Raw genomic sequence first — 11,773 nt, forward strand, 5'->3', positions numbered from 1 at the left:
ACACCGCTAAAATAACGAAGGAGTGGCTTCACAACAACTCCGTGGCTGTTCTTGAATGGCCCAGCCAGAGCCCTGACTTAAACCCAATTGAGCATCTCTGGAGAGACCTGAAAATGGCTGTCCACCAACGTTTACCATCCAACCTGACAGAACTGGAGAGGATCTGCAAGGAGGAATGGCAGAGGATACCCAAATCCAGATGTGAAAAACTTGTTGCATCTTTCCCAAAACGACTCATGGCTGTATTAGATCAAAAGGGCGCTTCTACTAAATACTGAGCAAAGGGTCTGAATACTTATGACCATGTGATATTTCAGTTTTTCTTTTTTAATAAATTTGCTAACATTTCTACATTTCTGTTTTTTTCTGTCAAGATGGGGTGCTGAGTGTACATTACTGAGAAATAAAATGAACTTTTTTGATTTTTGGAAAATGGCTCCAATGAAACAAAGAGTGAAAAATTTAAAGGGGTCTGAATACTTTCCGTACCCACTGTACTTGGAATACAGTTCTTTAAAGATGTCACTTGGACTGAAATTGTGTATTTTTTGTCATTTTGCATACTAAACAACTGGTCCATTCATGCAGGAAATGCATTCCAAATAATCTATGGATTAATAAATAATGAAAATAACTGTTTGCTGCAGCCCTAATCAAAATTTTCAATTCAATCCTGTCTTCCAACTTTATCTCTGACTCAACTACGAAGTAGAACAGTCCCTATTCCTCAGCTTAGTAAGACTCGGCATAACATTTAAATCCACAGTTCCTGTCATTAACTCGGCATAACATTTAAATCCACAGTTCCTGTCATTAATTTTGCTACAGTTTGACACAGGGCAGATTTCCATGTCTCTGTAGGGTCGCCCGCTTGAAGCTCACTGCTTTCCCTGTCCAATAATTTCTAACTCGCCAAGCCAAGCCGCACATCTGGTGGGTGGCCCCAAACAACACTGTGTGCATGCATGCCTCAGAGCCTTTGTGCGTGCATGCGTGTGTGTGTGTGTGTGTGTGTGTGTGTGGTACAGGTGATTAATACTGCAGGATAATGTTCATTATAGTGATGGACTGGCTTCCTCAGTAACAGCTGTTGCACTGCACCTGTGTCTGATGCACCTTAATGTCTGGAGTGTACGTGCGTGTATACATTTGTAGATGTGGCTGTGTACTTCAGTGTGTGTGTGTGTGTGTGTGTGTGTGTGTGTGCGCGCGCTTGCGTGGCTGTGTGCCAGAGTGTGTAGGACAAAATTACGACATTTCCCACTAATAAAACCTATGTAAACACACAGTTCCCCCATCCTTTCCTTGCTATCCTATGACCATACCACTTACGCACACATTTGTAGTTCTGGCACCATCAACCTAATTAACATACTGTTGACTCAAAATTTTTTGGCTGGACGTCTCTTTTACCCTAACCCCAACCTTACCTCACCCTTCAGCTATTGTCATCCTTACTCAACTTTTAGCCCTAAACCTAAAAATAGCATTTGGCCTAATGTAGTTAATGTAGAAATCTGAATTCCCCAAACATTTAGCCCAATACTAGACAGTATGCACACTGGCCCTGTAGTGTTTTCACACTTAGATTTGTCCTCTACTAATTTCACACCCAACCGATGATTCATCGTCTTGGCCTGGCCTTATTGCTCTGTTGAAAGATGTTAATTAACGTCTATTTTTTTTGACGTGTCAGGTTTAATTTCAAACACCCTCAATTTATGCCCTAACCTTTCTTCAGCTTGTGTGTGTGTGTGTGTGTGTGTGTGGAGTGGGTGGGGTGGGGGGTTCTTAATGAAAATGTTTCAGCCTGTCGCTTAATGTCAACACAAAGGGACTATATAATTATTACCCCCCAACACACATGCACACACATACATACATACACAATAACAGACATACACCTACCATTCTGTGTGAGTTTGGTGGAGCAGACCAGAGTGGAGATGCAGAAGCTGTCTCTAGAGCTGACTGACAGGCCTCCTCCACTCCCGGAGACGTTGCTGGAGCTGCGGCTCAGCGCTGACCCCTTGTGATTGTCGCTATGGATGTTGCGGGTTGACGCCAACGACAAGTAGCAGTTCACATCTTCCATGCGCTTGCTGTCACCCTGATGGGACAATGTGAGGATTCATTTTTAACCCATTAATGTTGATACAGCGGTAATGCAACGATTTGGTTAATGGTGGCACAGATGGTGGGTGTAGCGGCAGCACTGGGGCAAGAATTTAATTTCCTGTATTTAGTCAAAATGTCTTGATGCAAATCACGGAGTAGAAGACAGAGAGACGCTAGGGGTTTGCAACATTTACAGTGATTTATCAGGCCGTTCCTGAAGGAAAAAATGACAAACAATGATGAACAATGAACAAAGTCGCCAGTTCTACAGACGTAATCCTCTGTGATCACTACACCTTATTTAGCTCTGCCCAACTCATCTTCACTTTGAAAACTCATAACTTTGGAAACAGTGAGGCCAGGACAGGTTAGAAAAATAAAAAAAGAGCACCAACAAAAACTAGACCAACCATTTTTCTTGTTAGTTACAAAGTGCAGAAAAGTGAACACATAGGAAAGAAGGGAAAAAGATATGTGACTAAAAGGGATGAGATCTCTTCTCTTGGCATACTGATCTTTTATTTTCTGAATCAGTTTTATGTGATCACACTTTACCTGCTGTACATTCCTCTATATATAAATGTACCGTCTTCAGGTCATAGATTCATTCAGGCTTCAACCCTCAACTCTGCCCTCTATAAAGCCAAACCAGTAAGTAATAATGAGCGAGTGGGTGGAAAAGCATGAAGTAAGAGATTGAAGCCATGAGCGGCACAGAGATCAAGGGGAATGTAGGAATAATGAGAGATAATCGAGAAAGAGGGCATAGAGGGACCATCCATTTGGTCTTTGAGTGAACTGTGAGTAATTAATCTTCATTGCGTTTGGCATTTAATCAATAAGGGGATTCAATCTTAGCTCTGGCTCATTTGGCAGGAAATCTCTTTGGCTTCAGTCAACCTGTCTGGGAGGCCATAATCTCCCATCTAGACTCACTATATGTTTAAGTGTGCTTTAATGACAGTTGCAAGTGAATTCTTCTTCTGCTACTGTATAAACTTTTTTTCAAACTGTCTATCTACCTTTTTTTACCATGCTTTAAGCAAATAACCCAGTAAGCTACAGAGATTTGTGAAGTCTACCATTTCTTTCTGACCATTATATACATGCAGATGAAAAATCTCCAGAATCACGTGGGGAATGGAATGAAATATAAACTTTACCATTCATTCATGTCTGAAAATAAACAATGAATCCAAAGAATCCTGTTTACTGGTTGTGTTATTAACCACCTGTTGACCAAAACTGGTTGGTCCAACAAAGGAAATGAGCTGTGACCTTTCTGGTCATAAAAAGCTCAGTGTGTCATTCAAGTCTGAAAGCTGTTTCGAGTTGATCTGCATTTCTGTTGCATAATGGTATTACCCTGCAATTTGGGGGTCAAGGAAGATGGGATTTGGGTGACAATAAATACATTGCACATCCACTTTTAAATGAATCAGGTTTTCAGTGAAAAGAAATTTGTCTAATTTAGACTTTATATGATTTGTTTTTCTTTGAAGAAGACACTGAACCCGTTCATGAGTTTGGCTATTTTTGTTCTGTATGTAAGTTATGTATTTGGTTCTGACCTTGAAGACTACAAGGTCATGCAGCCCATCTTGTAGAACTGTTCCATCCTCCTTCATCAGACGCACAAAGGCCATGGCAAAGTTCTTCTCGCTCTTGTCCTTGGCTGGAGACGAAGGAGACGCATTTGTAAACAGAAGGAAGGAGGGTCATGGGAGAAACACATCAGGGAAAAAGAAAGGGGGGGAGGGAGGGGGAGAATCCAGGCATGGGAGGAAGAAAGACTGCTGATTTGTATAATCAAGTTTATGTGTAATGATGCCTTGGGTCATTTTCCAAATTACTTCCAATCATTCTGCCCTTTTAGTGTCACACTATGCTCCGGGGATCAGAGGAGAGGAGAGGAGGTTAAGTGTGTGGCTGTATGGAGACAGACAGGCAGAGGACGAGAGGCTGATACTCACACTCCTGGGAAGAGCGGTGTCTGAACATGAAGCGTAAATGAATTCTGTGCATTTCTTCCAGAGAGACTGCCACCTGAAGAACATCCCATGTTATTACAGAATATGAAATAATACATACCTTAAAAATTTTAAGATGGTATATCATGATATTCTGGGGGTTATGTTCTTGAAAGTTACAGTTGAAATGAGGAATGCAAATGCTATATAAACTATATATATAGTTTAGCTCTGCAACTCCTTCTACAACACACACACACACACACACACACACACACACACCTTAATTGTCTCCATCCAGCGGGGCTGTTTGACTTGGTAGTAGATGACGGATCTGTACTCACTGACCGCCTTATCCCCTGCTCCCAGACAGATGGAGTTCTAGGAAAGAGCGAGAGAGACAAATATTTGTGCTATATTGAGCTGAAGGATTTTATGTTTGTGGGTTTGTGTGTGTGCGTCCATGTATGCCTAAGATGGATTTTCATTCCAGGATAAAGCCACGTCTATGTGCCCCTGACTATGATAGGGTGAGTAAGCGCTTGATCAGTGTCATGCTTGCTCACTGGCCCATAACCCCTAAATCTCTTAAACACTGCACATAATGTACACACACTCACACACTCCTGCACACTCTACCTAAAAGCTCCCACACACAAACCAATCCCTATTTACACAAATCCTTTTCCTTTCAAATACACCAGAGTGTTCTGTACGTCGTCGCCCCCATCTCATGCTGCTCACCTGTATGACCTTGCCCTCCTCATCGCAGACCCACATGATGACCTCAACGTTTTTCTGGGTCGTCTTGTTGTATTTGTCAAAGTCCCCACCCTGTAAGGTGAGGTAGATGTCATTGCGAACGTCTCCCGGCATAATGATCTCTGGGAAGCCCAGCTTGCGGGCCACCACTGTGCTGCGGTCCACCAGGTGAGGGTATTCCTTCCGGATCTGAACGATGTCCCCTACCAGAGCCTTCATGGTCACCCACAAACCTGGATGGGGGTGGCAGTAGAAGGAAAGGAAAGGCAATGTATTAATTAGTTAGCAGTGAGGCTTCTGATTGTTTTTCCTTTCTTTAAGCACTATTCAGTGTTTCTCTTGAGAATACATATTCTTGATAAGCCCCTAAGTGTTTTGACTATCATGGGCATCTCAAGATCTGTGAAATTTAGACAGATGACAGACTGATGCCCGGCACATATATGGTCTGGGATATATTGCGACTCTTAACTGGGTCGTTAATCTAAAGCGTAATAAATTAACAAGTTGACATTTCATTGTAGGATTTAATTTAAGGATGTCAGTCATCATTAAAGAACCTTCATCATATCAACTGGCCGATATCTGATATGCATTAGCTGTTAGGTGCAGATTTATTCCCTGCTCCTTGGTAATTACAAACAATTTTGTGTACATTACTGTACACTGTTAAAGGCATGAAAGAGGTAAGCTGACCATACAAAACAACTTGGAAAAACCCAGGTTATGTTTAGATATCAGAAAGTTAAATCTAATACTTCAAAAAAACTTAGTTTGACCAAATATTAAGAAATTTACTCAGACAAATAGGTTCCACTCCAGGCTTTTTTAAATAAGGAATCCAGAGATGAATTTGCATTTCTCTCTGCAGGTAAGTACATTCAAATAAAGTAAAATGAATGAATACGAAATGTCAAGGCCTGGTACTATTAATACTGAATTTAAAACATTTTGTTTTTCATGTTTTCAGGACCTACAGAAACCCTGAAACACAAGGCCTGAGAGCTGAACTTAAAGCGAGATCCACTTTGTGTAAAATGGTTAGTGTTGATCTAAGATGTTAATGGTAAATTGTACCAAGGTGAACCAGGGATGTGAAATTGTCTGCTGTTGTTGCAGACTAGACTGCAATCAATACTGTAAATTTTCTCTCTTGTTTGTGAAAGGGGTCTAAGACAGGGCAGCAAAGGAGACAGAGAAAGGATGAAGATGTTATCTTAATACATAGAAATTTTGTCCTAAAGAATATGGGCTCTCACAGCTTTCAGAGAAATTATGTGAGAAAGCATGAACAACTAATGGACAGAAACTGGAAAAAGGGCTGAGCTATTTTAGGGAAATACATAGTTGGTGAAATCTAGACTATGTCACAAACCCACATTTTCAAGGCTAACCACATACCTACAGGGAGTACTCTGTATATGTGTGTGTGTGTGTGTGTGTGTGTGTGTGTGTGTGTGTACTGTGGCAGAAGCTTTTCAAAGTGAGAGGAAGGAGAGATTAGAGGTGAGCAATGTTAAGAACAGACATATGCTGGCTTCAGGTTCTCCTTCCATATCAGTTTGTCCGGGTGCTCCTTTCATATCTAGGTTAAGCCCAGAGCTTTCAGGAGCATGAGGAAAGATAAAAGCTGAGCGATATGACAGTGCAGTCAAACATGCGTTACTCTATCCGAAGACAGTGTCACCCATAGGGGCTGTGAAACCTAGCCATAAACATGAGGCAGCGGGCAGCGAGACTGGAGGCTGATGAGGGAGAAATAAAGGGCAAGTATTATGAAAACATCGGCTCAAGGGCGCATGCTATCCATCAGCATAATGTCCTTCATTTTCACCAATGGAGCAGAGAGACGAGGATGCGATAAGAAATGATCATAAATGACTGCTGCGTACACAGTCCAGTGGGAACCTTCAGTGCATAGGACCACTAACTTTGGCAGAATAGTCATATAGCTGACACACTAGGAAACAGAGAGCAATGCCTGTAAGTGCAGAATAGTACCTTGGCCACCACTGTCTCCTCGTGCTGATGTCACTTTGTTCAGCAAGGTGTGGAGGAAGTCATTCTCAGCGACTACCCTAGAGCCAAAGAAACACACACACACACGAACACTTGAAAACGCAGAAATCTCGAAAACGAAACCTTCACATACAGTTGCTACTTTAATTACAGAGAGGTTCTGTGAACACAAATTTAAGTTTCTAAGAGAAGGAACGCAGGGAGAGAGGGAGAAGAGGTGAAGTAACGGAGGGGGAAAATAGGACATACGGGAAAAAGGGGATGAAATACTGCTTCTCATCATCGCATTCCATCTTCCCTTTGATGATATCACTGATGTCCATCACTGCAGAGAAGAGAAAACAAATGTGTCTGTGATGACAAAATCAAAGGAAATGCTATACTGTACTTTCTGATGTGGATTCACATCAGTCAACAATGACAGCCTCTCACACACTCTATTACACACTAGTCTAGCAAAACAGAACTCACTACATATCCTCATAGCTGTTTTTGTGAGGTTATATGAGGTTACACACAACTGGGAGCAACATTAGCCTTAAAGGTAGAAAAGTGACTGCTGGTAGTGGACCACCAGCGGTCACCAGCAATGTTTTAGTTTTGTTTAAACAAAATATGTGGTTGTACTGGCCAGGTATAAATAAGGTTAACAATACCTGTTGCACCTGAAAAATCTGACAAAAACACTTCTTAATCTAAGAAACAATAGCAAAAATGACTGAAGAGGCAATTAAATTGGCTAAATTGGTGAAATCTGGCAACGGAATGAGGCACAAGTCTTTCGCTTTCATCAAATGTGTTGGAGCTTTAAGAGAGAGGCTACTAAAAGTAATACTGCTAAATGTTGACAATACACAGATATCTTTCGAATTAGCAATTTGGTAAGTCTTACAATTACGATCAATACTTGCACAATGCTTGACCACTTGGATTGGCAATTTAGCAGCACCTTTGACCAAAATGAAATTGTATTGGCTGCTCTACAAGTACCTGCCACCCCAAATGGCCGCCTCAGGCCCTGAGTGCACTTCTTGTTGTTCGTCTCTTTCAGGTCCATCCTGCCCACTCTCACTATCTGACAGATCAGATAAATCTTTTCTCTGCTTAGGTCCTTGTTCCCCAGGTCCTGGTAGAGAAAGAGAAAGCAGGGAGAAAAGAAAGCAATAGAACAAGTATTTGGAGTGGGAATAAGAGATATGAGGATGAATAGATGGAGGAAAACGGAGTTGGGGGCAGAAGGTTAGTGGGAAAGAGTGAGAACGAAAATGAAAAGAAAATACCAGTTTCTAAGAGGGAATAAATCCATTAATCCCTATTCAGTGCAGTCTGTAATGCCATGGAACAGTGTGATAGCGCCCTCCTGTGGTTACTTACTGTAAAGACAACCTTAAGGTTGTTCAGCATGTCAATCTCCTTGGGGAATCCTTTGCTGCCCCAGCGTACCAAGTAGTTCTCACTGCACCAAGCATGGAAAAGAGTTAAAAGACACACAGGATATCCGTTAAATTACCGTTCTGCAAAGCTACACTACACAATATTTCAATATGCACCCACACATAGTATCAAAAATTGCAGCTACAAAAAAGATCATCTCAATCCCCTTGACTGAAATGCTGCACTACACTGCTACACTGTAATGTACATTTACACCCACAGGAATTGATGAATCAAAAAGGTAGAAAGGCTATCTCTGTTCCGTCCAGAGGCGAGTGAGTGCTTCCCTTACCTTTTAGTTCTCTTTGGGATATGTCTGCTGTGCATGAGCATACTATCTACAGTCTACTGATGTGACATTACATGATTTCTGGGAAAATTAAGTTCAAAAGTTTCAGTAATCCCCTGCCAGGCATGTGGATCCACTAATGTTACCCAGTGCAGCTGCATAATAATTTTGATTCAGATGCTAAAAATATTACCCTTCTAATCCCAATAGCATTTTTCTGACATACCAGCATGTTGCAGACACTGAATAGAAAGATAGACAGCAAGAAAGACACACATATACACAAGTGTCTGTGGGTACAGTTGGGTGAATCAAAGCTGAGAAAAATAAGATCGTAACCTGTTCTGATAGTACAAAACGAAAAAGCAAAGCATTTAACTAAACAAACATAATAAGCAGAGAGTGGACGAAAGACAATCAGACATCAGGACAAATGGCAAGAAAATAAGAGACGATCGAATGGTGGTGGATAAATATAGATGAAAGATGATTGATCCAGGTCTATCTTTATACCCCCTGCTGCTTTGGCTGAGACATAGATATAGCCAGTATGACAGTGAGTGACAGGGCTTAGCATCAGTGCTGTCAGGCACCACATAGCGCTGCCAGTCACTATCTGCAGCCCTGTAATTTCTGTTTTCTGTATCCTTATTTTTGGCACCCCATTGTTCTTTTAGCAGGGTTCAACAATGGAGGAGTGAGGACATGTGAGGAAACAAGAGGAGGAGAGGTATTTAGACACAAGGAATTGGAAGAGAAAGGAGGAGAGTGTGTGTGGGCTGGAGTGTGTGTGTTTGGGGTGGGGTTTGAACGCATTTTAGACAGCTGAGGGATGAGGCGAGCTAGAAAAAAAACTTGAATTCAAAATTATTTTTTTTATTCATTTCAGACAGTAAATGTGCATTAAGGGGGATACAGTGGAGGCTAAACCACATCATCTTATTTTCCCAAATTTTTCTTTTATTTAATTGATAGTTTACGTATCTGAATATAAATGTGGGGGTTCAAATCCAACCTGAAAATAATACACTGAAAAAGAAAACACCTGCTGATGCTCACTGTATGAGGCTACGGACTAAAGCGAAAAGAGAAAAGTAAAGTGACACCTGATGATGGTCTGTTTGTTGGGGTCATAGAGGGACATGAAGAGCTCTGAGTCTTCTCCGATGCGACAGACAAAGTTCCTGACAAACACGTAGAGGCTGTGGGTTGGGGAAGACTGGATCCGTGCTGAGATGCCGCTGTGGTCTGTCTGGACGTTAGACTGCAAGATAGGACATAAGTTGTAGAAGGTTAACTTGGGATGAGAGTTTAACCGGATAAAATGCTAGCCAAAAGTCTTCATTTCAAGGTCCTAGTCTGGCTGGCAGGTTTAACAATTAATGAATGTGTTGGTTATTTAATTTGTGGATGTAACAGCTGCAGCTTCTACATTTGCTGGTTCGTAAGGGAGAAGAAAATCACTGAATAAGACCTTCATAGAGTACATTCTCTCTCTTTAACATACAAATGTTGAGATGTAAAATAGGCTGTATGGAGTTGAAGTGAGGTCAAGCCAATTTGTGAGGGAGTTCATTCTTAATTAGGTTTGCTGGCAGACATGATAGGCTAGTAAAATGTATTATCCATGACATTGTCATACAGATAGTTTCATTTTACTACTTTCTAATGAAAGAAAGTAAATGAAATGACAAAATCCTGATCTAGTTCATTATAGATTTTACATTATAATATCCCCATGAAATGGAACTGTTTCCCAGGGAAGATCCCATGGAAGTCTAGTATATTCAAACCACAGCAATGTCAAATGATTTTAATTGTAATTGTCCTTTCCCCTCTTATCCGTTTCCTTACCTGCTCCTCTTTGATGCGTTCATTGATCTTGGCTGTGGCCTCCTCGTGAGCCCGAAACAGACTGATGACACTAGCCCGTTCTGGTTCCAAAATGTTCCCATCATCGTCCCGAACCACCTGGTCCAGCTCCAGGATCCTGTAGTAGGAAGCAAAAAGAGGAGAGAAAAAGACAGAGGGTTGACCGGAGGGAGGAGGGAGAAGAAAGGAAAGAAAGAAGGGGGGGTTAGTGGTTAGAAAGATGTGAAGTTAGGTGAGACGGGAGCATATCAGCTTGTGTGACAGATTAAAATTGGTTAAAAAAAGACGGTGTTGAGCAGGGAACATATTAAGATACGCGTGATTGTTTTTGTGCAGACATACTTGTTGCCATAGTCAATCTTTGAGGTGACTTTCTGCTTTAGCTCTTTGAATTCGTCACTAGGTAGAGTCCCAGAGAGGAGCTGGGAACGCCACTCCATTAGATCCCACATCAGTCTCTGGACCTGGCGCACACGCATCAGTTTATTCGCCTGGACAGGAAGATTTATGAGGTTACATTTAGACACACATACATTCACATACACAAAGAGTGTTTTTTCAGGCTTATTTTTTTTTACCACAAAGAGCTGCTTCCATATGCTTCCCCACTCTCTCAATGTGGTGGTCACCTCCTTCACCAAGGGCATCTCCGCAGATATCACTACCTCTTCATCTCTGTAGTCATATACAAATGCATGACAACAGAACAAATTCAAAAAACCTAACTTTTTTCAGACAGATGAAGACTGTTTAATTCCACTCACCCTCGTTTTTCAACGACCACCTCCTTAACATGGACAAAACTGGCAGGAAACACTCCCTGGAGAGGAATGTGTGTGGGGGAGATAAATAAGAGGAAAAGAAGTCAGTGGTAGCTCTCACCATTTCTGTCCACAAAAATAGAAAAGATCATCTCCAAGTTGAAAAAAGCGTAACAACCAGGTTATGTGTGTGAGAGCTCTTACATGTTGGGCTTTGTTCCGAGCCAAGAAGCCTCTGTACCATCCTGAAAGACAAATTAACTGTCATCTTACTGCTATCACACCTTAGGGACATCTGTACAAGGGAAGGCTTTTAGCGCTCAGTACTGAAATGTTGAGGTGTCTAGACTGTGTGTGTGGGAAGACTGAAACCTAGGATGCATACAATCTTTAACTGTTGTAACAATAACCCAATATTTGTATAAGTAACGTTACTACTGTACAGTAAAGTTATTTATATATGTTCATATCAATATTTTAATTCTCTGAAATGTGCCATGAAATATGAGATAACAGCTAATTTAATTTTAACTGAGAAAAAGTACTGT

General features: G+C 41.3%; 1 protein-coding gene across 2 annotated transcripts in view; it reads right to left on the reverse strand.

Moving 5' to 3' along the window:
• The window catches only part of LOC123957337 (dedicator of cytokinesis protein 2-like), a 108,762-nt gene that overhangs the window by 94,197 nt on the left and 2,792 nt on the right, over positions 1-11,773 (reverse strand). For both annotated transcript variants that reach the window (XM_046030033.1, XM_046030034.1), the window contains exons 3-17: positions 11,430-11,470; positions 11,229-11,284; positions 11,043-11,139; positions 10,807-10,955; positions 10,447-10,582; positions 9,699-9,856; positions 8,244-8,325; positions 7,860-7,995; positions 7,119-7,194; positions 6,852-6,928; positions 4,833-5,083; positions 4,371-4,469; positions 4,092-4,164; positions 3,690-3,793; positions 1,909-2,110 (exon numbers count right to left, since the gene is read on the reverse strand). In XM_046030033.1, the coding sequence (XP_045885989.1) occupies positions 1,909-2,110; positions 3,690-3,793; positions 4,092-4,164; positions 4,371-4,469; positions 4,833-5,083; positions 6,852-6,928; positions 7,119-7,194; positions 7,860-7,995; positions 8,244-8,325; positions 9,699-9,856; positions 10,447-10,582; positions 10,807-10,955; positions 11,043-11,139; positions 11,229-11,284; positions 11,430-11,470 (1,737 nt within the window). The remainder of the gene's footprint in view (positions 1-1,908; positions 2,111-3,689; positions 3,794-4,091; positions 4,165-4,370; positions 4,470-4,832; positions 5,084-6,851; positions 6,929-7,118; positions 7,195-7,859; positions 7,996-8,243; positions 8,326-9,698; positions 9,857-10,446; positions 10,583-10,806; positions 10,956-11,042; positions 11,140-11,228; positions 11,285-11,429; positions 11,471-11,773) is intronic.

This window comes from Micropterus dolomieu, linkage group LG19, assembly GCF_021292245.1.
Source record: "Micropterus dolomieu isolate WLL.071019.BEF.003 ecotype Adirondacks linkage group LG19, ASM2129224v1, whole genome shotgun sequence".
NCBI classification, from domain to species: Eukaryota; Metazoa; Chordata; class Actinopteri; order Centrarchiformes; family Centrarchidae; genus Micropterus; species Micropterus dolomieu.